The following is a 25,848-nucleotide window of genomic DNA, read 5'->3' on the forward strand; positions in this document are numbered from 1 at the left end:
AGTGTGAAAGTGTCTTATTTTTTGCTTGAAATAGTTTTGTAAAGAAGGCAGGAGGTAGAATTTCATTTCCAGGAGATAGGCATTATGGGTCCTGGAAAGTCTGACGGGTCTGTAACTTTAACGGCTGTTCTTATTCATTTTTTAATACATATGTGGTCCCTCCTTGTTCCCTCGGTACAAGGGCCCTGCATTTCTTTGCTGCAATGTTTCTTTTATATTTGGGGGGCCACAAAATCTGTGTGCTTCAAAGAAAACATATTGTTTTCAGCCAGGCCTTGCATAACAATTTATATCTGCTCTTCCTTCTTTTTTTTTTCCGTGCTGGGATTCTCACATAAGAAATATCCAGGGTTCCCCTAATTGGTAGTAACAGTATTGAACACAAGCTGGTGAGAGATTTTAAGATTAGTGTATACCCTTTGTATCACTCTAGGAAAAATTAATTAAAGACGGTAAATCCTTGAGCTTAATGGTTGCAGATGCTAAAGCCCCAGGCATAATCTTACATCTAGAATGCACCAGACTGGAGCCTTTAATCAGTCAAGTAGGGCTTACTTCTGTGATCACATCAGCAGGTATCTGATATTAGCTGCCAAGTAATATGGGATACTATATATATTCAGCAGATTGGGGCCTCATCTGAGGTGGCTTGTGATTGGCCCCCAGTGTGAGTGTGTAAGTGGGGAGGGCAACAAAGTCTCTACCTTTTACTCTGTGCCCACGGATGGATTGCAGTTTCTGTCTGGAACATGACAGATAGAGGAAGGGGGAACCTAACCTCCTCCCAGTGGCATCAGCTCCCTAAGTAGGAGAAGAGAGAGGAATGGGGGAGTGAGCAAGGGGGAGCCTGGACTTCCGTCAGTCATCAGCAACAGCGGTAGCCTCTTTGGGATGAAAAGGGAGAAACTCTGAGGAGGGAAAGGAGAAGCCCTGTGAGGAGAAGAGAGTGGAGGCACTTTGCTGAGAGGGATTGGGTGGAGAAGTCAACTCAAAGGGGGAAAAGAAGGCAAAGATTTCTGGGGAAAAGGAGAGAGTGTCCCAAGGAGGTGGGATGGGGAGAGAAGGACAGAGAAAGGTGGGGGCTTCAGGGTCGGAGATGAAGAAATGGGGAGTGGAGAGAGAATATTGAATAGAGAGGAGAGCAGAAAAGAAGGGGAGTAAGGAGGAAGAAACAACATTAAATGAGAAAGAGCAACAGGTGTGGAGAATAAGAACTGGAAAAAATATGAAAGTGATAAGGAATTAGGATCAGCCTTATGATTTGAGAGCTGCTAGACAAGAGTGGGACTCATAAATTCCTGGATAAAGAAGTTGAGAGAGGGACTATTGAGTTGCCTCTCTGTTTGGTACTGCAACTGTAAAGGGAGACAGGGTCATCCAATGCTTTACAGAAGTTGCATAGGATGCAGAGTGTGTAAAAGAGTGGCTTGCTAATTGACCACTTGCTTTGCTTGCCCCAGATCATCCCACACATCATTCCAAAAGATGGCAAGGTTTGAATCCCTGTGGATAAGGCCACAGGTCCTGCTATCAACCCTGGCAAATCCCCAGGGATCCAAAGGGACCCAGGCATCTCAAGTTGGCAATTGCCAAAATGAGGCACCTAAAAATCAATTGACACCTGAAAATTTTAAAGTTAATTATGATGATAAAACCTAGTAATATAGAAAGTAAAGCACCCACAAATTGATGCCATTTCCCCCCCCCCCCCCAAAAGAGGTCTTTATCCTCTCTGTATCTCACTTTCCACATCTGTAAATTTGAGATATTTAACTGCTTCTCAGGGGTGTTATGAGGCTTAATTAATTAAAATGTGACCTTCTCAGCTGAGTATGATTACAGAAGGTAAAGTCACATTATTATTTGAAATCACAGTTTTCACTTTTCAAGGGAGAGGTCAACTACAACAATGAGTAACCTGTGGCGGGCTCCATTGAGTTTTGAGAGTTTTTCTTTTTTTAATACTATTTATTTTCTTAAAAGACAGCTCACTTCCTAACTTACTAGGACCCAAGAACTCAGTTCTTTTCTAATCATTCATTAACATGAATAATAGAGTATGTCAGCGAGAGTGGCTTAGAAAAGGCTTTTTATGTTTACATAGTACATGCCAACTGATGCAGTAGCAAATGTTGCTTCCTATTGGCTGGAGGTGCTATCCATCACATGATCTGTGAGAATACAAGCTCTGATCTCTTTGCAAAAACAGATGTGCTGGGTCAGGAGAGGCAGATTCCTTTCTCAATGGAAAAAAACATTGCTTTTAGCTTTTTACTCCTCTTTTTATGTGTAGGATTTTCAGTCTCTGTGGATCAAATGTTTGTAAGAATGGATGGAAGGTCAGTAATTTGATACATTTCAACCAATTACTTTGGTGAAGCTGAATGCATGTTTTAAATGTTGTAGTTTTGTAATTTTACTTTGTGTCTTATTCAAATAGATTTGATCAAAGTTCAGCATGGTAGCAGAGGATTAGAATATTTTTAGCTTTAAAACATCTATGACTCATGCAGAAATGAACCTTTTCAACTCTAAGATATGAAATATTACTGTACCTCTTTCAAATTATTTTATACATAAGCCTACAGTGGTCTAAAAAGGCATATGCCCTAGTGATCTCTTTCTTATACTTGATTACATTGTAATGCTTTTCTCACTTTTTCATTCCCGACCAGTTGTTAAAACAGGACTATAAATAAAATAGCAGCAGAGGTGCCATGAAACAAAGGTGCTAAAATATTCCATTTCTGTAACGTGAATATTATTGAAATCTAGGTTCAGCATTGCAAGAAATATTAAACTGACAAAATTGTTCCCAATCCTAAGTATTTTTATTTGCCATTGTCTTTGAGTGCATTCTATTTTTTATATAGTATAAATGGAGGGCACAGAAAATGACAAGAAAGAGAGTGCTTTCTAAAGCCAAGCATTATAAAAGTGAAAATAGCTAAATTTAATTATTTGCATCATGTCTCACAGTCACTAATAACATGCAGATCAAATATGCAGATGATCACAGCTGGCAATAAAGTCTGAATATTTTGGGCAACAGGGACATGTGGTGATTTGCTTAAGCTTGTATTAAGAGATCTGTGAGTCAGTTATAAATACTACAATATGTTTTCAGTGAAATAGTTTATTTTCTGTTCTCATCTGGCAATTTCCAAATCAGTTAGTGCCTCCTAGCAGTTTCACTTTTCTTTGATCAGTAAGATGTTCTAACAGAATGGAACTAATTGAATTTTCACACACACTTTATAAGAAAGATTAATGCATTAAGGCCCGATCCTGTTCCCACTGAAGTTAATGTAAGTTTTGTATTTGACTGAAGCAGAATCATACCCTTCATGTGTTAAGTCACCAAGAGTAATACAGGACTCAGTTTCTTTTTTTAAAAAACAAAGCTCTACAGTTTTGTTACTTCTTAGGTTCTGGTCTTAGAGACCTTATTCAGGCATAATCCATTAAAGTCAGTGGGAGTTTTGCCTAAGTTGGAACGGCAGAATCAAGTCCTTTAATTGTGAAATTTCAATTAAAATATAAAATTATTTAAATGTGGGTCTCTGAAAGGTATGTTTCCTCCTGTGACATTACTATAAAAATAATACAGTATAATTTGAAAGGCATGATTGCTTCCCTCTGTAAAGCTAACTATCTTTGTAGGGATTTGTTAATGATAAGAAATAAAAAAAAAAAAACCTCTAATAAAATATTTTTCATTGGAGGATTCCATTAAAGAAACCTACATTTTGGGCCTGATTCTGATCTCACTTACACCAATTTCACACCAGTGTAAGTGAATTAACTTTAGTCAAGTTACTTGTGGTTGGTGTAACTAAGGCCTGGTCCACACTAACCTCCCCACTTCGAACTAAGGTACGCAAATTTAGCTACGTTAATAACGTAGCTGAATTCGAAGTACGTTAGTTCGAACTTACCGCGGGTCCAGACGCGGCAGGCAGGCTCCCCCGTCGATGCCGCGTACTCCTCTCGCCGAGCTGGAGTACCGGCGTCGACGGCGAGCACTTCCGGGATCGATCCCAGAAGATCGATTGCTTACCGCCGGACCCGGAGGTAAGTGTAGACCTACCCTAAGGTACATCTACATAGCAAAAAAAGGTGTGATTGTAGCGTGAGTAGGCCAAGGACCCTTGGTACATACTTGGGTTGAAGTCCATCTTCACTACTATTTTTACCCATTCTAGCTGGATTAAAGCTGGGAAAGGTATGTCTACTACTCTACAATCACATCTTCTGGTGTACTTGTACCCTAAGATTAGAATCAGGTACGTAGCTATATGGTCCACTAGCAAACTGTTTTTTTCTTTTATGCATTATGTTTGATTTACCTGTGACTCAAATGTTATTTTCTAGTAAAATATTGTGTAAATAATTGAAACTAGTGCACTAGGTGAGCAATAGTCGGACAGTTTGAAGTTGGATAACGTTAGTGGGCTGCACTGCTTTTTGATATGTTTTTAAGGAGTAATGAAGATATTACAGGAGTCTATTTTATTTTGAACATTGTGTTATCCGATATAATCTGCACTTCAAAGTGATAGTATTCAGTAATAATACTATAGATTGTATTTTGTGTTATTAATGTAGTTCCCTTTGACTGCCTTATCTACTTAAATGAAAACTACACCTGGCAAACTCTTCCTCACTTGATCATTCCTAACTCCCCCTGCAATCAATAAGCTTGCGTGTGTGAATAAGGGCCACTCACAAAGGTCTTCAGGAGTAGGCCCTATACTTTTACATGAGCTTTTTCAGATGGAAAAAAGACTTCATTACCTTATAGACTGATAATGTCATCTGATAAGTAGGAATTTGCACTTCTTTATACATATAATCTTATTTAGTTGGGTTTTACATAGTGATTAGTCATTCCAGTGCTTTGTATTAGGGCTAAGCCAATTTCAGTTAGGCTCCTGACAAACTTAGAATGGTAATTTCAGCCTGCAATACAGACACAGACATATACCATGGACATGGAGCAGTTCTTTTCAGATTTGCAATTCTAAAGAAAGGCCAATGCGTTTAACACCATTATACTGAAGTTGAAGTTTTTAGTTTAAAATAGGTGGAAAAGTGACCATAAATTCAGGAGTTATTTCATTATATTTTTAAAAATTGCTCCAAATGTGTTGCAGGTCTAGTCACTCTTTGTTGAGTGTGTTATAGTTTAATTTCTAGCTCATGTGATCCTTTTAGCCAATAGTAGAGGTCTAGCAGTAATAGTCTCAGCTAGTTTCTCTCGTCATATTCACATTTACAATGTTATTACTCAGAATGTTGTTATGCACAAGTCTAGGGTGAGCCCTGAGAATGATTAAAGGCATTTTCATTTGTGTTTTCACACCGTCTTCCCATGATATTTCTGACCTACAGTTTTGCCAGCAAGTTTAAAAGGCAGCAGAAGAGCCATGAAATGTGCTCCAAATGGTCCATCATGGCCAAAATCCTCCACACATTGAGATCTACCCCTCAGTATTATGAGGATAGCCTTGCTCCAGCAGATCTCCTTCGAGTTCCCCAACTTGTCCTCTGAATTTGAATGCTGCCGATCTGATGGTGGTAGGGTTTTGGAGAGCCACACGTTCCCCACTCAGAGACAGCATTCAGACAGTGCCCATCCCAAGCTGTGAGCGCCTTTACAAAATATTCGTTTACAATAGCCAGTAGAATTGCTTATATCCCTTTACATTTACAGTCGGAGCAAATCCTATCAAACTTAATCCTGCCATAAAGCAATCAACAACCCCTCCCAACCTGATTCCTCCCTGCTCCCTCCTCAAATGTCTATAAAAAAAGATGAGCTTTGGAAGGTTAACAAACTGGGCTCTCGGAGACCACCGGGAAGCCCTGCCAGCAGTTCCCTTTCTTTTACATTGAGGTGGCTCCAACTCTGCTTCCTCCATTGATCAGAAGCACAGTAGTGTAGCATGAGGAGAGATCTGGGGTAACTCAAGCCCAAACCATTCAGGACTTAGCAGGGCAAAAACAGCACTTTGAACTCTACCTAGAAGTCACAGGCAGCCGGTGCAGTCCACAAGCGCAGATACATTCTCTCAATGTGAAACTGTGCCGAATAATCTTTTAAAACTAGTTTCTGCTTCTAAATGATCTCTCCAGCCTATGAATGTCAGCCTTGTCCAGATTGAGTCTCACACCAGCTAGCCTGCATCCAAGTCCCAATCTGCTGCAGGTTGGGTTGTTCTGTTCTAGTGGATGTGATATAAGGGAGATACCCAGCTGGGTATCATCAATGTATTGCAAACACTGTAGACCAGGGGTCTCAAACTCAAATGACCATGAGGGCCACATGAGGACTAGTGCATTGGCCTGAGGGCCGCATCACTGACACCCCTCTGGCCGGGCCCCTGGCCCCGCCCCCACTCCATCCCTTCCATGAGGCCCCTCCCCTGCTCCGTCTCTTCTCCATCTCCTCCTCCAAGCGGTTTTAATAAAATATATACGCTCATTAAAGCCCCCCCACTGCACTGGGCTGCACCACCACTCCACCCCTGCTCTGCCTCTTCCAGGGGTGTCAGGTTTGTAGAAATTTTGGTGGTGCCCAGAACCTGCCCCCCCAAACTCCGCCCCCACCTGCCTAAGGTTCTGGGAGGGAGTTTGGATGGGGGAGGGGGTCTGGAGTGCAGACTCTGGGGGGGAGTTTGGGTGCTGGGTGCAGGCTCTGGGCTGGGGCAGGGGGTGGGGGTGCAGGCTCTGGGATGGAGTTTGGGGATAGGAGGGGGTGCAGGGGTGAGGGCTGGGGATGAGGGATTTGGGGCATTGGAGAGGCTCAGAACTAGGGCAGGGGAAGGGCAGTGCCCTGGCCTTAGTGGAGAGGGGCACTAGAACCCTGCGGCAGCAGGTGATGCCGGAAGCCGGCAGGGCGGAGCGGAGTCAGCATGAGCTGCAGGCTCCGGGCGGTGAGGGGGCAGCAAGTGAGGCCAGGGGACACTCGGGGGAGGCGGGAGGGGGTGGAGGGGGGGGCCGGGGGAGAGACTCGGCCCCAAACATTGGGGAGCAGTGCCCGGGGAGCTTAGCTGCCACATGGGGGGCGGAGGGTGAGGGGAGTTTGGCAGCAACAGGAAGTAACTGGGGGTGTGTGCAGGGAGCTTGGTGGGCTGCAGGGAAGAGCTTGCGGGCCGTGTATTTGAGATCCCTGCTGTAGACCATGTCTATTTACTAATTCTCCCAGAAGCCTCATCACGTACACTGAGCAAGAGGACAGACAGAGCAGAATCCTGTGGTGTCCTGTACGAGAGAGTCCGTGGGGTGGAGGAATAATTGCCCATAATTACCTTCTGTATAAAAAGTGGCGATGCCACTTCCAAGTGGTTCCACACCCTCCTGGCAGGGCCCTCACACATGCCAACGACACCTCATGATCAACTGCATTAAAGGCAGCTGACAGATCTAATAAAATCAGCATAAACATGTGCTGGGAGGAGATCATCAACCAATGTCATCAATGCACTTTCTGTCCCATACACAGGCCTAAAACCAGACTGACCAGGGTCAAAGGAAACTGAAGACTGCAGGTATTGCCATAGCTTCTTAACTACTATCTTCTCAAGTATGTTTCTCAGAAAAAGAGAGAAATTTACATAGCACTTTCCCGCATGTAAGCAGTAATGAGCAGCAATAGATAATGAAGAAATCTCAGACTCCTAGTTGCTATGGTGACTGGCACTCTATAAATGCCTAAGATGCACATACCTTAATACATACCAAAGGTCACTTCACTGACATGCCTGTCACGTTGCCACGTACCTCCCAAATGGAAATGGTCATGTGGTTGATGGTATTTGTCATAGTATGGTATTCAGCAGTGTCTCACATCACTCTCTCCAATGAATTCCTCACTGGGGTATGACTGTTTCATTGGCTGTGCACATTCATCTATTTTTGAGTGTCTTTCTGCTGAGAGAAGAATCTTGACATGTCTACATGAGCAGCTTTGGTACATTTTCGCATGAGACATATGGGTGTTAAATTGTACTTGTCACAAGCTTCCAACATGAAATCATGGGCTTTGAGGAGTTCAATTTCAGACTGTTCTGCTAGGGACATAACATATGCATGGCTCCACATGTGAGTATGCCCCTTATCCTGCCTGTTTTCTGACATGGGGTTGGTGTTGAATATTGTTAGTCTTCCTCAGAGATGTATTCATTTTTTACTTGACACAGTCTTCATTTTAGCCCCATTTGGGATGGGAGACTTCTGGGGGAGTGGAGGGGCAGATGATATTTTACTAGTCCATTAAAAAAATGCTCCCACTATATGAGGGAATGAATTGAATTTTGCAACCTTGCATTAAAGTGTTTAGTCTGAGTAGAAACTGGGCCTAGAACTTTTAATTTTATGTTCAGTAAAATAACTATATGTTAAGTCATTTGCCTTTAAGTTTTTGGCATGCTTATTTTTGGGCTTTCTCCTCTCCCCTCATTTTTATATACATTACTATGAAAAATGTCAATAACCCTTGCATTGCTGTTGCTTGCTACAAGATACAATGTTCTTCTGTGTTAAAATGCTAGAAAAGAAAAATATGTCAAATCCTTAAGTCCATGTTCCGACTCCTTTATTGACTTGAGTGGGAGGTTTACCTTAGTAACCACTGACTAAAAAGAGAGGAAACAATCCGGGATTTGGCCCACCCCAGTCTTTTCTCATGACAAACCAACAATGTGTGAGATTTAGGGCTATTTTCTTTCATGAAGCCAAACTTTTAGAAAAGTTGGAGCCTGATATGTTAGATTGATAAATGCAGTAGGGCCAGACCATCACCAGCCTGTGTGTAGGCCAGTGTAAGAAATTTCCCCTATCCTTATGTAGCTCTGCAAGAGTCTCCCACAATAGCAGTCTCTGGACTCTGGAGAGTACAGCAAAACGCTTGCTCCTGCTCCTCTGTGTGGACCAAGATGCCAAAAGAGGGGGAAGAGTGAGGTCATGCACGGTGCCCAGTACTTTCAAGGGATCTAACCAACCTTTGGTTAATTATAGGACAAGAATAATTTCACCACCTACTGAAATACGCTCACCTCTGGTGTGAAACATGGACATTGTTTAATAGTGCTCAACAACATTAACCTAGAGTGTAGAATAGCAAGTGAAAAATAGAGAGCACAATTTGGCCCATTCTTGAAAGTGTGCAACCCTACTGAAGTCAGTGGGATTGGACATGTGTGACTAAGAGCAGAATTTGGCTCATTGTATCTAATTAAAACTACACTTCTACCTCGATATAACGCTGTCCTCGGGAACCAAAAAATCTTACCGCATTATAGGTGAAACTGCGTTCTATTGAACTTGCTTTGATCCACCGGTGTGTGCAGTCCCACCCCCTGGGAGCACTGCTTTACTGCGTTATATCTGAATTCGTGTTATATCGGGTCGCGTTATATCGAGGTAGCGGTGTATCTAGGGTGAATTTTAAGTAGGAGCATGGTACTTATCTATATTGAGTTGGACTGGAATGTAGAACCTTTTAAGGTTCTCCCAGCCCTAATTAGAGTCTGTCTTGGAGCAGCAGAAGCTTAACTGGCTTTTCTACTTGATTTATTACAGTTTCTGAGAAGAATGGCTGCTGTTTTGTTGCTGCCTCCTGTTGCAGCAGAGCATAGTCTGCACAGTGATTGGAGCAAAGCTGTTCACCAGTCCTTGTAGTTAGGGACAAAGCTGGAATACAGAATCCACTCTAGTTTGTTCAGTTTTGCTTTCTGGGTTTGAGGATTTTGGAAATGAACACAATGGTTTTATTCCGTGTTGCACAGAATATGCCTGAAAATACACACACTCATTGGGGAGGAACAAGTATAAAGACAAAGCCTCCTTAACAAACATTAAGGATGAAAAATCCTGGCTCCACTGAGGTGCATAGTTAGGCACCCTAGAAGTTTTACCATCGGGAATGTAGCTGGATTCTCTGATCTGCCTGAGCTGGGCTTGGCACAAGAGCAGGAGGGCAGGTGCTGCAAAGGTGGCTTTAAGACACTTTTATGTTCCTCCAGACCTGGAGGTGGCCCTCAGCATAAGTTAGAATATATTGTTTTAGTTCAGGCCTTGCTGCCATTCGCTCCAAGTGATTGTTCTGGCAGCCAGGGAACGCCAAGGCATAGGGATACCCTAGACATGCCTCCTTTTCCTTGGAACACCCCTGCTCTGGGTGGGGATAAAGGGTGACCTACAATTGCTATGCCCAGGGAATCCCCCCTTGTACAGGAGGAATCCTCAAAGGCTGGATCCACCAGCTGGCCAGCCATTGTGCAGCTAAGACACTGACCTACCATGCTTATTTTAATACCATTCAAGAAACTAGCCTGTAGAAATGTCTTATTCGTAACTTGCTTGCACAGTGGATTTAAATCTAATAAACATGAGGGGAAAAAACCAACCCATGGATGCATGCTCTCAGATGAAGGCTAAGGGGCAACTCTTTTGCTCTGCCCCTCCCCTGTCACATGTGGGTGAACTGAGGTGGTTTCACATCACAGGAAACCAGAAGGACAGGCTGTGGAGAGCCGGTGCGAGGGGATCATCACCCCCTGCATGCAGTGGGCCTCAGGCGAAATGGGCACATAGCCAGTGGATCAGCATCTAAGCAGATCGACCAATCAATCCACCACAGGGAGGCACAATTCCTGAGGAGTTCCACAGTCAACTTGTGGAACTCCTTACCTGAGGAGGTTGTGAAGGCTAGGACTATAACAGCGTTTAAAAGAGAACTGGATAAATTCATGGTGGTTAAGTCCATTAATGGCTATTAACGAGGATGGGTAAGGAATGGTGTCCCTAGCCTCTGTTTGTCAGAGGATGGAGATGGATGGCAGGAGAGAGATCACTTGATCATTGCCTGTTAGGTCCACTCCTGCTGGGGCACCTAGCATTGGCCACTGTCAGTAGACCGGATACTGGGCTAGATGGACCTTTGGTCTGACCCGGTATGGCCGTTCTTATGAGGAGGCTACCAGAGCACTGAGAGTGTAGGAGTGTTTACACTTGTGTCCATGGGATTGGGAGGGATGATTCCACTCCATACACTATGAAGCAAACCTGCCCAAAGCCTGTTCTCTTGGGCTTTGGCCATTGTAAAAGATTTGATCCTACTGGCCAAATCATCAGCTGATATAAATTGACACAGATCCACTGACCACAATAAAGCTGCACCAGTTGAAACCCACTCAGTCAGGAGCGGCGCCAGGGTTTTTGGCACCCTAGGCAGGGGTCCTTCCGCATTCCCGGTCGTCGTCGACAATTCTGCGGCAGGGGGTCCTTCCGCGCTCCCGGTCTTCGGGGCACTTCAGCAGCGGGTCCTGGAGCGAGTGAAGGACCCGCCGCAGAATTGCTGCCGAAAACCAGGAGTGCGGAAGGACCCCCCCGCCGCCGAATTGCCACCCCCCCAAATCCTGCTGTCCTAGGCCATCGCCTAGGTCACCTAAATGGAAGCGCTGGCCCTGCATTCAGTATCTGGGCCTAAATGTTGTAAGAGGCTAATCACAGGTTGTAAATTTCAGGACACTGACAATAGTTTTAGGCAGGCATTCACTCAATGTTTTCCTGAGCTTTTCTTAACAAGCACCTTGCCTATTGACTTCAGTGGGAATTGAGGATGTTTGGCACCTTGAATGATTGTTCCTTTGAACAGCCGTACATCTGGGGGATTATGTCTGCTCTTTACTGAAGTAGGAAAAAGTATTTTAGGGTTTGTATATTTTCCTAAATGTACTGATGCCGATCTTTACCTGCAGCTGAGAAGTGCACAGCGCTGGCTTTGTTCCCCCTTGCTCTTGGGCTGGCTGTGAACTGGTCAGCCCCCCACTGTAATTTGGAGGAATCTGAAGATTGGTCTAAATTAAAATAGCTGACAGTATCCCCTATGTGCTGATACAGAAAGCTAGGGTCATTGGGGAGGATGGGGGGAACCCTAACCTTTCCCTTGGTCACAGCTTCTGTTCTGTCAGTAGGGATGGCATGGCTATTAGGAGCTTGCTCTACATCAAAAGAGCCTCCAATATTGGGATGACTGTCATTCCTGGGTACACTGGCTTTTGGCTGTTTTGCATGTGAATGCACAACTGTTGAACGAAACATTACAAAGTGGAACTCTCCTCGGCAAGCTTGGTTTAAATGTTAAATACACAATTGTACAATAAAGATTTTTCTCTGTCTCCTCTGTTTCAGTTCACATGCATTTTCATACCAAGAGCTGCCCCAAAGAAATGGTAAGACTTTTAAATGAATCTGAATGCACTGATATTGTCTCGGTGAGCCGCAAAGTATGCCCTTGAATCCCACACACATTTCCATTGAAGTCATTGAGAGCTCTGCCAAGGAATGAGAGTATTATACACCCTCCATAGTGCAATCCTCCTTAAATATTCCAAATTAAACAATTAGCCCCGTTAAAATAAAAACTGTATGGATTTCCCCAGAGCAATGGATGTAAACTTGATAAAAACAAAATTAAATAAAATATTACATTTTTGGCATCAATTGAAAACATACAGGGCCAAATATTCAAAGGATGCTGCAATGGGAGTGTACACACAGACTAACATCATTGTTTTCCCCACAAAACCTTGCATTTGTGCAAATATATCAAGTAATTGCTTTCTCGCCTACAGTTCATGTGTACCTTTATACAAGACTGGCATGAAAACCCCCATTTGGGCATGGAGGCTTGGGCAGGCTCCTTCTGTGCACCCTCCTTTGAAAATGTGGTCTAAAGCATAAAGAAACAAGGAGCCCCTTTTAAATGATGGAAGGTGGATGAATTTACAGCACCACGGGTTAAACCCTGAAGTTCTTTTCCACTGGCGTTTTACCTGAATAAGGGCTGCAGGATTTGTTTCTAAAAGGAAGAAAAAAAAAGATGTATAACAATGGTAAAATTTTTCTAGAAAATTGCTTTGTGATGGGCAAAGATGAGCTCAGTGTGTGAGTGTTTTTTGCACCAAACTGAAATATATTCATAAATCAATAGAGCCCTCATAAAGGTGCATTGGCTGTAGGTCCATCTTTGCAAGAGAACATGCAGCATCATGAATCTTAAAGTATCAGTTGTTTTCCATTTATACTCATAAATCTTTCTTCTGTAGATCGACGTTATGAGGGTGGTGTGAAGCCAAAACGTAACTTAAAACAAGTAGCAATTACACAGGTATGGAGGTATCAGAAAACTGATTGTAAGTTCTTTCATGGCATAATTAATTGTATTTTAATTATTATTTTCATGAGATAACAATCAACCTTGTCTAATTATTGTGGTACAATACTGATTTCCCACACTCAAGTCAGATATTCCTCGTAATTACTTGATCCTGCTAGTTGCTGATTAGTTCCTGGCAGGTTCTGAGTTGACATCCATTGGAAGTTAATGAGAGTTCAGAGTATTGACACCTATCTAGAGGCACTGAACAGGGGATGAAGGAATTTGCTTGTATGACTTGGTGCTGAATATCAAACTGAGGGGAAAACTGTTGGTTTATAAAATTCAATGGGCCTTTTGCCTAAGGACCATAGGACTTGTCCCAAAGATATGAAAACGCCTATGAAAATAAGGTTTACATGTCAGGAATCCTACAAATGTTGCAATTTAACCTAAGTGAGCTAATGGGTAACCGTTCTGCATTATAACAGGGAAGATGGACAGGGTTATCTTTTCCTCGAGATAATGTCATAATAATATAGTAATCAATTATATTTGTTGGTGATTGTTTTGTAAGTTTTCTCCTGGTCTTCTGCAAACATCTACTTGTTTTAAATCACAACACTCAAGTGGTCTTGTTGTGCCATGTGTCAGACCAAGTAGCATGGGAGTCTTTTAGGAGCTGCTAGGAGAGTTGGTATGCTAAACTTACTAGTCAAGACAAGACTTTGTTGCTTAACAGTAGCTATCCAGTCTGATAAAATGGTATGTGTGATTGGGACACACCAGGGCCAGCTCCAGCATTTCTGCCGCCCCAAGCAAAAAAAAAAAAAAAAAAGTCGCGATTGGCGACGGCAATTAGGGGGGGAAAAAAAAACAACCCGTGATTGGCAGTTCAGCGGCAGGTCCTTTTGCTCCTAGAGGGTGTGAGGGACCTGCCGCCCCCGCATTGCTGCAGATGCCTCCCCTCTCCCTTGGCCGCCCCAAAGCACCTGCTTGTTAAGCTAGTGCCTGGAGCCGGCCCTGGGACACACAGTACTTGTCTCATATGAACAAGACCTAGTGGATAAAGTCCATTCTCAGTTACACAGATGCAGCTCCATGGAAATTACAGCTATATTATCAGATATAGCAGGTCTGCACACTGGAAAAAATTCTCATTGACTGAAAAGTTGAGCAAAAACTAAGAGTTAGAGCTAAATACTGAACTCTTTACTCACTGACATTTTTATTTGTTTATAGGCATTTCCATGGGAGCTTTGCTTGACTGTGAAAGTTGACCATGAGGGTTCAGTATCTTTCTAGTACCTGTAGTCAATGCCCTGACTTCGAGACAAAATGCAACACTCCCTATTTTAAACATATAGACTAATAATTTTACAAATGAGCCTTAACTCTGACCGTGGTCCTATGTTGAAGTTATCTAAAAATGTGCATTTATTTAAAAACAATATTGGGCCAAATTCTGCTCCCAGTTACACACATGCGGCCTCATTTGCGTCCCTTGTTAAACTGGCTAATATTTGTACAGTACTTTCAGCATGTAGAGCCTGATCCTTGGCCCAAGCTAAATCCCTTTTGCAATGCTCCAGCAGAACAAAGGGGGCTTAAAACTGCTCTAAAGGTGCAGCTGGGAAGTCTCCTGTTGTAGGGGAATCCCCTTTCGGTGTACAACTGGTTATGCCAGCTTTGCTACATGCCTTCCTGTAGGGGGTGTTCTGTGCTGGGTTGGAGATGGATAGGAGGGGCAGGGGTGGGATTGTACTGTGCCTCTGTGCTCCTGGTCCAGTCCCTAGGAGGCTATTACAGTCAATGTAAGTTACATCAGCTCTCTGGCTATGCTTGTGTGTGCGTGGATCTCTGCCATCCCCAGGATTGGAGGAGATGGAAATGGTGGGTAGAACCATCTTTGTCTCCCCAGCTGAGTAGCACTGAGCATGAGCTCATTGCAGCTGAGGACTGGACCCATTGGGTTCATTCTGTTCGTTACGTGATGTGGAAAGTAGTTCCTGCAATAACAATCTTTTATGTGGTTTATTAGGTGGTCAGTTACAACTTGAGCAGAAAAGGACCATCAGAAAGAGACTCTTGGAGGACATTGCCACACAGCCCTGTGAATGTCACCATTAATGGAAGTCCCTGCATTCTTTTCTGGGCAAGGAGGATAATGATTAAATTTAAAAATCATACACAGCTGGACTTGACAGAGAAGACATTTGGCGTACATGCAACCGTGGATGTTGGAGATTCCAACTGCAGTGAAGACAGTGCAATGTAAGACTACATCCTACTCCATGGTGGCGTCAGGCACTGGCGGGGATGCTAATTAATCCTTGGGGCAAAGCCTATTGTAATGTGGGATGGAGCTACAATGCTCCAGTGGCACAATGCCTCCTAAGAATTCCCCCTGTTACACTGGGGGAAAGACTCATATTCTTTAACCCTTTAAGGGGGTGGCTGGCATCCTCTTTCTTGTGTGGCCATCCAGCTCTGCTTGTGGGTGTTGAGTCCTCACCCCATATACTCTGCCCTCTCCCCATGCCCTTTTTGGAAAGTGGCTGGCCAGGGTGGGGAGCTGCCTTGAGTGCAGGGACTGTGATTCTCAGCAGCCTTTATACTGGCTGTGCAAGGGTAGTAGAGGGTGATTATGTAAGGTCTGGCCATAATTCAACCCTTAATCTGTGACATTTACTCACATGAAGTAGTCCCTTAGTCCACACATAGTCCTATTGAAGTCTATTGGATTGCACCATTGTGTAAAATGCTATTCAGCATAAGGGTGGAAGAATCACACCTTTAATAAGCAAAGGCAAGTAAAGCTGTATGTGGCTATATGATGCCACACAGCAGTAATATTACTACTTAGCTGCTATATAGCACTTTCCAGCGGTAGAGCACAAAGCACTTTACAAAGAGTAATTGTCCCCATTTTACAAATGGGAACCAGAGGCACAGAGAGGTGACTTGCGGTCACCCAGCAGGCCAATGGCAGAACAAGGAATTGAATCCACATTTCCTGAGTGCCCTCACCACTGGGCCATGGTAGCTGAAATAATTCAGTTTTCAACAAGTGCCAAATTAATACAGCAAAATCCACGTATGCTATTGAGTAGAGGATGCATAACTGTGCTGAAAGCCAGTTGCTGTTCTAAATAATCAGAATCTGACTCATGAATGAGCTGTATTGTGGAGGGGAAAGGGAAATGAGGAAGAAATAATGTTAGTTTTCATAATAAAAGAAGTGATACATTTCAAAACAATAAGCCTGTCTGCTATTGCAGAGCTAGAAACCTCCTAATGTACGTGGAACATTTCAGTAAAGACCGTATCCTACTAGAAAACTGCATAAATGTGAAACGGTTTGAAAGGCAATGCACAGTTTTACAGTTGTACATAGTACTTCAAAAAAATCAGTGATTTAAAATAATTCACGTGTTCAACATTTTCAAATGGAATCAAAATAGCTGGTCTCACTTTACAGTGACTAAGGAGATAAATACAAAACAAAATCCTGAAACTTTCTATCAATCGTAGGTACTTATACTGCTCCTCTTGCCTTAGTGCCTGGGTGCTGCACAGTTGTTAGTGTATTTATTCTCACAACAAACCTGGATTGTAAGGCCAGTTTAAAGTCATTTGTTGTTATAAAATAAAAATATTTGGGACAATTTACTGGTCAACAAATAAAATAACAATAGGCTACTAGAATAGAGAGCCTTCTGCCTCAGATCTCGTGGAAAAACCTGCTGGAAAGGGCCAGGAGATAAACTTTACAAGATTGTATCCTGTTAGCATTGGCTATTGTCTAAATCAAGAAAAAAAAATCACTTTATTCTAGCCAGCATTAGGAGATGTATGTCAAAGCGTTATATAACCTTTCTGACCAAATCCTTGGAATCTCTGCTGGAGTCCTGCTATATACTAACAGAAAGCCTTTTTGGTCCATGTGCTTCTGTCAGTCTTTAAGTATTAACCCAATTCACTGCATGTGGAAATCCATGCTGTGCAGAGAGGAAAATAGATAATCAGACTCCTGAATCAGTATTAGCCTCACAGGAATTGCCAAATAGAAACCTCAGGCCAGATCCTGAGATGCATTGTTTCCACTTGGTGCTGCTGAGGAGAGCAGGGGAAAGGGTGGAAGCTCCCTTTCTGCTCCTCTGATTTTGGGCCTAAGGGCTGCTATAAATTCTGCAGGCTGCAGATAAGGCAGAGTTCTTTGTACTCCACCTCATCCCCTCCCATTCTAGCCAGGCTCTTATATACCTACTTTGTTAAGAGAATCTTCTGATCTGCCTTTAGATCAGCACAAAGCAGCTGGACCTATAACCAAGGATTTGGCTTCTTATATGTCTGGACTTACTATATGTGTAACACAAACACAGAGGTAGATAATTGTATGCACAGAGTCCTGTCCCAGGCACTGAATTTAATGTGAGGTTCAGCAGTGTGGTATAATCAGATCGGCACAATTTATGTCTGATTTTTGGCCTAATTTAAGCAAGTGAGGATCTGAAATCCTCCTCCTTGCTCACTGGACCCAATTTCGGGTTAGTAAGTTAAGTGAGCTTTGAAGAAATTAGTTCTGCACTTGAAACCCATCCAGTCTTGAGCCGGTATTAAATTGTCTGACTAATCATGCTTTTAATTTCCCTCCACCTTAAGTTCTAAAGTGACGTAAGTGTATGCATGATAATTCATTGTGTAACAATATCTAATCTTAGATATGAAAGTCAATTACACAGATGATTTCTAAGATGCAAAATGGTATCATTAAATAAAAAATCTGTATGCCACAGAGTAATGAAATGATGGATCTGTTAGCTTGTGAGAAAGTAGAAAGATGGTACTTGGAGCAATATTTACATAATCATACTGATTTTAAGGCTCTATTTTAAAATTGACCTAACAATGCTTCTTACTGTGGTAAGCCACAGCTGTCCTCACTGACTGGACAATAAGCTGGATAGAGCTCTGCTACAATCAACATCTTTAAACTGATTCAGTGATGTTGTATAAATGCAATACTTTGAACTCAGCTATCATATGGATTTCTAATGCTCTAGCAGGGTCTATGAGACAAAGAATGGGTTATATTATTGCATTAATTAAATACCTTTATCTGAGATACCAAGGTGATAGATGCCTTATAAATATATATAGATTTGTGAAGGAACACATATATCTCATCTGACTATGCTTTAGGTACACTGATGTTGAAGTCAATGGGATTTAACTACACGCTTAAAGTTAAGTGCTTTCCTGGTGTGAAATCCAGACCCCTCTCAAGGCAACAGCAAAATCCTCATTGACTTCATTGGGACCAGGATTTCATCCCTGAAATTTTTTCATTGACTGCAGTGGGATTTGAATAAAGCCTCAAAATACTGTCTGTTGTAATCATGTTTTGCTCTTTTGATGAATGTCAGTTTTTTTTTCCTTTAGATTTGCAATTCAACTTGACATTGTTTTCTTTTTGATCTAGGCTTTCACTTAAGTTTGGTGACATGGACAACCTCAAGGGGCTTGTTATTAGGTAGGCTTACAAGATAAGGATAAAGACACTTATTAGATTATCAAACGATAATATCTACTGAATGACTTGCAATGCAAGTTGTCTGGGAAATTAACTGTGAGAAGGATTATGTATCAGCAAGGGTTGTGAGTCAGATTTGTTAATTATATAGTGAAGTATAAAGCAGACAATTATATTTAATGGAGTTTGCCTATTTAAATACATTTTCTTTTTGTTTTATTTTTTTCCCCCTATTTTTTTTTTTTTTTTTTTTTTTTTTTAGATGAGTAGCCTCCCTGCTGCACCGCAGGCTCCCCTCATCTAGGTAGGCCTCGCGATGGTCCACTGCTTCTTGTGACTGAGCCCTCCAGCCAGGTCATCTACAGTCCCAACCCTTCCAGAGTATCAGTGTCCAGGGGTGAAAGTAACTTAAAGGACTTACCAGTACGCTGGAGTCCTGAGCAGGGGGCATGGCCTCAACCGGAAGAGGCATAGCTTCAGCCGGAAGAGGCATGACCTTTAAATACCCGGGCCCTTTAAATCAACATTTAAAGGCTCAGGGGATCCGGCTGTGGCTGGGGGTCCTGGGACCTTTAAATCACCCCCAGAGCTACCAGCTGCAGAGGCGGCTGGGAGCTCCGGGGCCATTTAAAGGGCCCGGGGCTCCAGCCGCCGTTACCGCAGCAGAGCTCCGGGCCCTTTAAATCACCGATGGAGCCCTGCCGCTGCTACCCCAGGGCTCCAGCAGCAAGGCTTGGGCAGCACTTTAAATGGCCCGGGGCTCCGGCTGCTGCGGGAAGCCCCGTGCCCTTTAAATCACTGCCTGAGCCCTGCCGCCGCTACCCTGGGGCTCTGGCAATGGGGCTTGGGTGGCGATTTAAAGGGCTGAGGGCTCCGGCCGCTACAGGGAGCCCCGGGCTCTTTAAATCGCCAGCCTGGGGAAGCTGGTCTGATCTGGCATGGCATAGTGGCTCTTGCTGGTACGCCGTACCGGACCGTATCAGCTTACTTTCACCTCAGTCAGTGTCCCCAAAATAGACAGTGTTCAGCAAATCCTACTCATCCATACAATGTCTCCAGCCCCTCCTGGGCTCCTCTTCAATCCTATTCTTCTTTCAGAGTAGCAGGTTTCTCCCCAGTTTACACAGCAGAACTCAAATACCCTCAAACAAAACCAAACACATTAGCTTACTGGTGTCCACCCTGGGCTTGAGCTTTTCATCCAGCTGGCTTCTCCCCAGCTCCCTGTTCCTCTTCCAAACCACTAATCCATAGTGCTATCTCCCTGGAGCCTGGCCTCTATCTCAGAGCTCACCTACATGTGGTCTGGAAAACTACATTTACGTGGGAGCACAAGCTAGTGGCAATATGATGTTTTCTAATTTACCCATTGCTTGGCTGAGTTAAGATTTTAACCAGTGGAATTTCTTCCATCTATTTTTACTTTGTTTTCCTCTGCCAGTTTGCCTCTTATCAGTCATCTACCTGGGCAGCATGTGATCTGTAACAGCAGAGAGGGAAGCAGAATGGATGATATTCTTTGAGTGCTGTTCCATAATTAGGCAGTCAGAAGATGCTCAGGATTTTTGTGACTCCCTTGCTCAGCCTGGGACCAGTCCTGTGTGACCAGTGATCTTCTTCAACTGCAGCAAGAAGGAATCAAAAATTATTTTCCAGACTCAGGTCTCCCATATAGCAGCAGAAAGAGCCAGGTCCTTCTGTAGTGTAAATTGGCATAGATCTGTCGACTTCAATGAATCCTCTATGGCTGTTCTACATGCTGGATTCAACAGTATATGCCTTCACTTTTGCAACTTTACTAATTCTCTCTTTTTTTTAAAAATTATTTTCAGATTTTTATTGACAAACAGTTATTACAAGCTGTCTGTTCAGAACTGGTTTAGTTTATACAGAATACAGCTGCTTTACAACCATTCTGTGCAAGCAACATTTAACACAACCAGAATATATGCTCCAGCAAGTTATTCCTATCACTGTGAACATGTGAGCAGCTTGCAGAGGTATGATGCACTCCTGATGCCCAGCTCCGCAAACGATGTGTCAAGGCTGTGGGAAGTCACTTTTATCGATTTCCAGGTAATAAGATGAAGTTAAGCCAAGAAAATGTCACAGGTGTGCTGACTGGCACCTCTAGGCCTTGGTGCCAAGAAAACAATGACATACTATAAGCAGTTTATAGGATCTCCAGAGATGGATCAAGGAGTAAAATTGAACAGAAAAGAAGATTTAAAGTCTTGTACTTAACTTCATGTTAAGGGAGATGAAAGGCTGCACTGGTTTGGTATCTAATTTCTTCTTAGGGATATCCGTCAGCACAACACATAGGAGTGTCACCTTCTGCTCTTACATCTCTGTACCTTTGTTGACAAATGATTCTTTGTATATTTGGCAATTGGGCTCTTAAGACCAGCTTCAGTAGAGCCTTCATTGAGTACTGTCAGCAAGAGCCCAGTTGTCTTTGCATAGGGCCTGCAGCTCCAGCTGACCGTCAGTCAGCTGGGAAAGAAAGTTAAGTGTTCCATAGCCCAACATTCTGTGAATAGATCACACCTGGGTCCGTTTCTGAGGTCAGTCAAGGCGGATTTTTTACAACAGTCATTGACCTCATCTCCTTATTTTTAGTGGGGGGGTTAGAGGCTAGAATTAGGGGAGATAGAGGCCAAGGCTAACAGCTCACTCAGGAATGGACCCTTCAGCTAGGGAGGAGCAAAATAAATAAATAGAGGATGGGTAAGAGGAGGAAGATGAGGGTAGCTACAAAAGAGGGGAAAGTCTTTAAAACTCCAGAGCAATTGAGACAGGCAGCCAATCCCATCCGTCTTCTCAATGCACGACTGCACAGCAGATTTACTTCATCCTAGAGTTAAAGTAACTCTCACTTGTTTGCAGCCATAGGTGAAATTTATAGTCTGTGGGCCAAATTCAGACCCGATGTGAATGCAAAACTGCTTATTTCAGTGGAGTTGCATCCACATACACAAGGACTGAATCTGGTCCCACAATCTAATTATTAGAGGTAGGCAATTGTCAGTGTTTTCTTGGTCATTTTTTGGATACCTGTGTCCATGTTTGTATAATCAGAAACAGGGAAACTATTGATTCCTTCAAAACAAAGTAAACCAGAGTGATCAAGCTTATAGTTAAATTTGACTTGGCTCTCAAAAGTGATCACCAAAGATTTTGTTTAAAATCAAACTGCAAATCCTTTGGGCCCCAAAGCCAAGGGGATTAGAATTACTGACTGTTTCTAAAACATTGACCTGAATAAACTGAGTGAATCAAATCCAGCCAGTGCTGCTAGATACATTTTTTTTATATGCAAACATTGGCTTAAAAATTCTTACTTAGCAGAAGGAGCAAAATCATGAACTGTCCCCTAACCGAGAAAGTGAGGATTTTTAATATAAATCCTTTTACTCTCTTAACAGATTCAAGGCTTTAACGTAGAAGGAGGACAGTTTGCTTATGCCAAAGATTGTGCATCCTTTTTTTCACCAGCAATTCTGATGGGCTTGATTATGTCACTGATTCTGCTTCTAGTCCTGGCCTATGCTCTCCATATGTTGATCCACCTGAAGTCTCTTGATAGGCATTATGAAAGCAAAGCCTCTCCTGCCTATTTTGCACAAATGAAAGACCGTGACATGGCAGATGAAAAAGAACCACTGAGAAGCAATGGAAATGAGTCCTATGAACTTAGAAGTCAACAGTTTTGTAAAGTCTATATTTAGAAGAGTGTGTCTCATTCAGGCTATTGGTATTTTCTTTTTGCTATTCTATGCTGTTTAGTTGTACAGTAGCTAAAAGTGTTCAAATGATTTATTTGATCAAAGAATAAATAAATATATCCGACTGCTTGTTTAGCCATTCTCTGGCTTATTGCTTGAGACCCAGTTAAAAGATGTCTTGGAAATCAAAACAATAGAAAAATCTCCCATGGGAGTGAGGAAATGAATGTGGTGAGAGTCTACTCTCATATTACCAAAACAATTTGTTACAGCCACCTTACAAACACTGAACAGAGGAATTGGTAACAGAACCTTAGGGTTAAATAAAGATTAATAATATAATATAATATATCTCCTAGCTCATCTCCTCAAAGGCTGAGACTTTTCCTTACACTGTATTTTTTATTGGTCTATTCAGTCTGTATTAAGTGTCCCTGGCAAAACAGCTTCCATCCTTTCCTTAGAAAGTATATGCAACAGTATAAATAGACTCCACCTATTAGAAGTCTTTGCAGATTCTCACCTTAAGTTTTCCTTGTCTTAATTTTATTCAGTTATTCCTAGTTTTATTCCCCTTGTGCCATCATAAAAATCCTTCTCCTTGTTTATACTCCCCACTTACATAAAGACCATTTTAATATCATCTGCCACCCCAGTGAAATGGTGATGGATCTTTGGAACTGTGGCATCTCAAATGTTTTTCTATGTTTTGGCATGAGACTTAATTTGTTGAGGTGCTGGTGGAGCTGTAGACATCTGGCCATAGGCTTTCCCATAATTCACCTGCTGAGCTTTATGCCAAAAGAGAGAGAATGGGTTTTTACACACTTTAATTCTAGGCTAATTTCTTTACAACTAAATCCTGTCAGTCTCCCATGAAAGACATCGAAGTCACAGCTACATGGTGGTTCTACACCTGAAAATACATATAAAGTAGGTTGGCTGGAAGCCACCCAGCAGTGCAAAGGGTATTTAGAAAAAAGACATAATTTTCACTTCTCCCTCCTGTGGGAGATTAAAGTTTCATCATGTCAACAATTCTGTCAATTGACATTGCCAGGGTTAGAGGACCCAAAATTAGTCTTAATTTTGCTCTTGCTCTCAGCAAGAAGGAAGGTGATAATGAGCTACCCATGTTGCTATTGGGCCAAAGCCAATCCTGAAAGAATATTTTGGCAAATCTTTTGCAAACCCAGATTTAGTAACCAACTCTCTTTTTAATTTTAGAGAAAACAAACTACCACCAGATAAAGCAGTTTCTTCTAACCACAAAACCAGACAATACCAGCCAGAGATGAAACCATACCCAGCCAATGCTCCTGGACTCACAAATGCCAATTCTTATGATGCCTCTCACTACAATAGGATTGGTAAATAGATGGGCCTCACAGCATGCTTTGGAGGTCAATAGATTAGGATTGTTTTGGAACTAAGGTGGGGAGGAAGTTCCAAAATTGAGGACTCCCCAAGGAAAATGCCCTAGCTAGCCATCTCCTTCACTCTTAAAACCACTGGGGCTCCAGCGAGACTCCATCAGCTGCACCAGGGGAAAGGCAGTCCCTCAAGTGGACAAAACCCCTAAACGGTTTGGGGTTTATGTTAATAATAGCGTTTTGTGGAGCTGTGTTCAAGTGCACATTACAGGGAAGGATCCATTTGGTCTCAATGCCCTGTTCTGTATTAAAAGAGGGTCACTGGTAAAAAGTGTCCTTATGAGCCACTTTTCATTAACAAAATCAACCTTAGATCTTCTGTCTTGGGTTCCAGATGACTACCTTGCTTTGTTTAGATTCAACATCATATGCGGTGTAAGGAGGATAGACTTATTATGGGGAACTGGTCAGCCTTTAAGATGACTGCTCATATCCTCCACCCCAAGCCCTCAAAGGTTCTGGAACCTATGCTACTTGTTAAAAGAAATAATACAGAAGTCCACTTTCCTTCAAAAACCATTAGCACTCCTATTTGAGCAACAGTTATTGGAGGACTATAGAGCAGTTCTGTGGACCACCATTAGGTGGGTCACAGTGTTCCTTCTTATATTTACCCTGGGGACTCCTTAGGTTCTGAACCCTAATGTCTGGGAAAGAAACATCTAAAAACACAGATTTCCAATTCCTCTGCCGTACACTGGCAGTGTAGGAGGGTATCGTACTTGAAGTGCTGACCGTCGCTTCAGATTCTTTACTTTTCTTTCATGAGCCTGATAAGAGCTGTAAGGCATCCCTTGATTTTTGCTATGTTTTACCTACAGTTTTTCTCTCAGGATTTAAGTGACCTATCACAATTGCCTGCACTATCGGATTGCAGTCCCTTAAAGAAATCCTGTTTAAAAAGCAAATTTTCATGGTTGGTTTGGTTTTTAAAAGGTATACATTTCAAGTTTCTAGGGTTGCCAATTTTGGTTGGATGCATTCCTGGAGGTTTTATCACGACATGATCTTTAATTAAAGATTAATCTTTAATTCCTGGAGATACCAGGACAATCTAGGAGAGTTGGCAACCCCAATTTCAACAGTATTAGTGCGGGTTTGGCATACTCTGCTCAAAGCTCTGTCTAATCTCACAAAGCTGTCCTTTTGTCAGAAACAAGAGGCCACATCTTCAGGAGATGTAAAATGGCAAAGCTCCCAACTACCTTTAAAGTGACTCTTCTTACTTTGCAAAGGTGCAGATAACTCCTTAAAAACACGTCACTCTGAATTGCACAGAGCCACTCATCACTTTTTCTGGTTCTTGTGCTTCACTGACTGGGTGTTATCTTGGAATATCCTACAGGAGAATGGGGTGTGTGGAGTTCTTGTGAAGCACTGATGGAAACTCCATCTTGATTTGGCAATTTGAATTCATCTCTCTTAATTAACACTGTGGTTATTTTACTAGTTTACCTGAAGACTTTGATTATTTTTTTTCCATACACAACAGGGAGTGATTCCGATCTCTCTGTCTGTCCATCTTTGTCAAGATTTTGTACAGCACCCATTGTTATAATAACTAAGGATTGAGAAGGGGTCACTTCATCCACCAGTAAAATGTAGCCACCTCTGCCTTGCAATGTAGCAGCTGTTCAACACAAAGCAAAGCAATAATCAGTGATGACTATCATTGTCCTTTAGAACAGAAAGGGAATTTCCAGTAGCAGAATGTAATTTCCAAGTAGGAAATTGGCCATGATGCTCAGGTGAATCCCACTATTCTTGTGAAAAGTACCATTGGATCCCAATATCTGCAACTGGTCAGGACTCTGGTTTTACATCATTTGTAAACCGACACCTCCAGCAGCACTAAACCCATGCTGAGACTTTGATTCAATAGTGACTGAGAGGGGGAAAAAGTTCACCTATCAGCATCATTCTGTGACATCTGAGGATGCCATGGAAGTCTCACTTCTCAATACTGACCCATCCCACAGGTCAATA

At 42.6% G+C, this 25,848-nt stretch overlaps 1 protein-coding gene across 3 annotated transcripts in view; it reads left to right on the forward strand.

Annotated features, from left to right (window-relative positions):
- ATP6AP1L (ATPase H+ transporting accessory protein 1 like) overlaps positions 1-22,548 on the forward strand; it is a 28,321-nt gene extending 5,773 nt beyond the window's left edge. For 2 of the 3 annotated variants that reach the window (XM_034773667.1, XM_034773668.1), the window contains 6 exons: positions 12,199-12,239; positions 13,116-13,177; positions 15,207-15,439; positions 18,651-18,701; positions 20,534-20,777; positions 22,130-22,548. In XM_034773667.1, coding sequence (XP_034629558.1) covers positions 12,199-12,239; positions 13,116-13,177; positions 15,207-15,439; positions 18,651-18,701; positions 20,534-20,777; positions 22,130-22,432 — 934 coding nt within the window. In that variant the 3' untranslated portion in view covers positions 22,433-22,548. Of the gene's footprint in view, positions 1-2,244; positions 2,340-12,198; positions 12,240-13,115; positions 13,178-15,206; positions 15,440-18,650; positions 18,702-20,533; positions 20,778-22,129 lie in introns of those variants that run through there. The other variant, XM_034773666.1, reaches the window with a different exon arrangement.
- Positions 22,549-25,848: the final 3,300 nt, after the last annotated feature.

This window comes from Trachemys scripta, chromosome 6 (assembly GCF_013100865.1).
Source record: "Trachemys scripta elegans isolate TJP31775 chromosome 6, CAS_Tse_1.0, whole genome shotgun sequence".
NCBI lineage: Eukaryota > Metazoa > Chordata > Testudines > Emydidae > Trachemys > Trachemys scripta.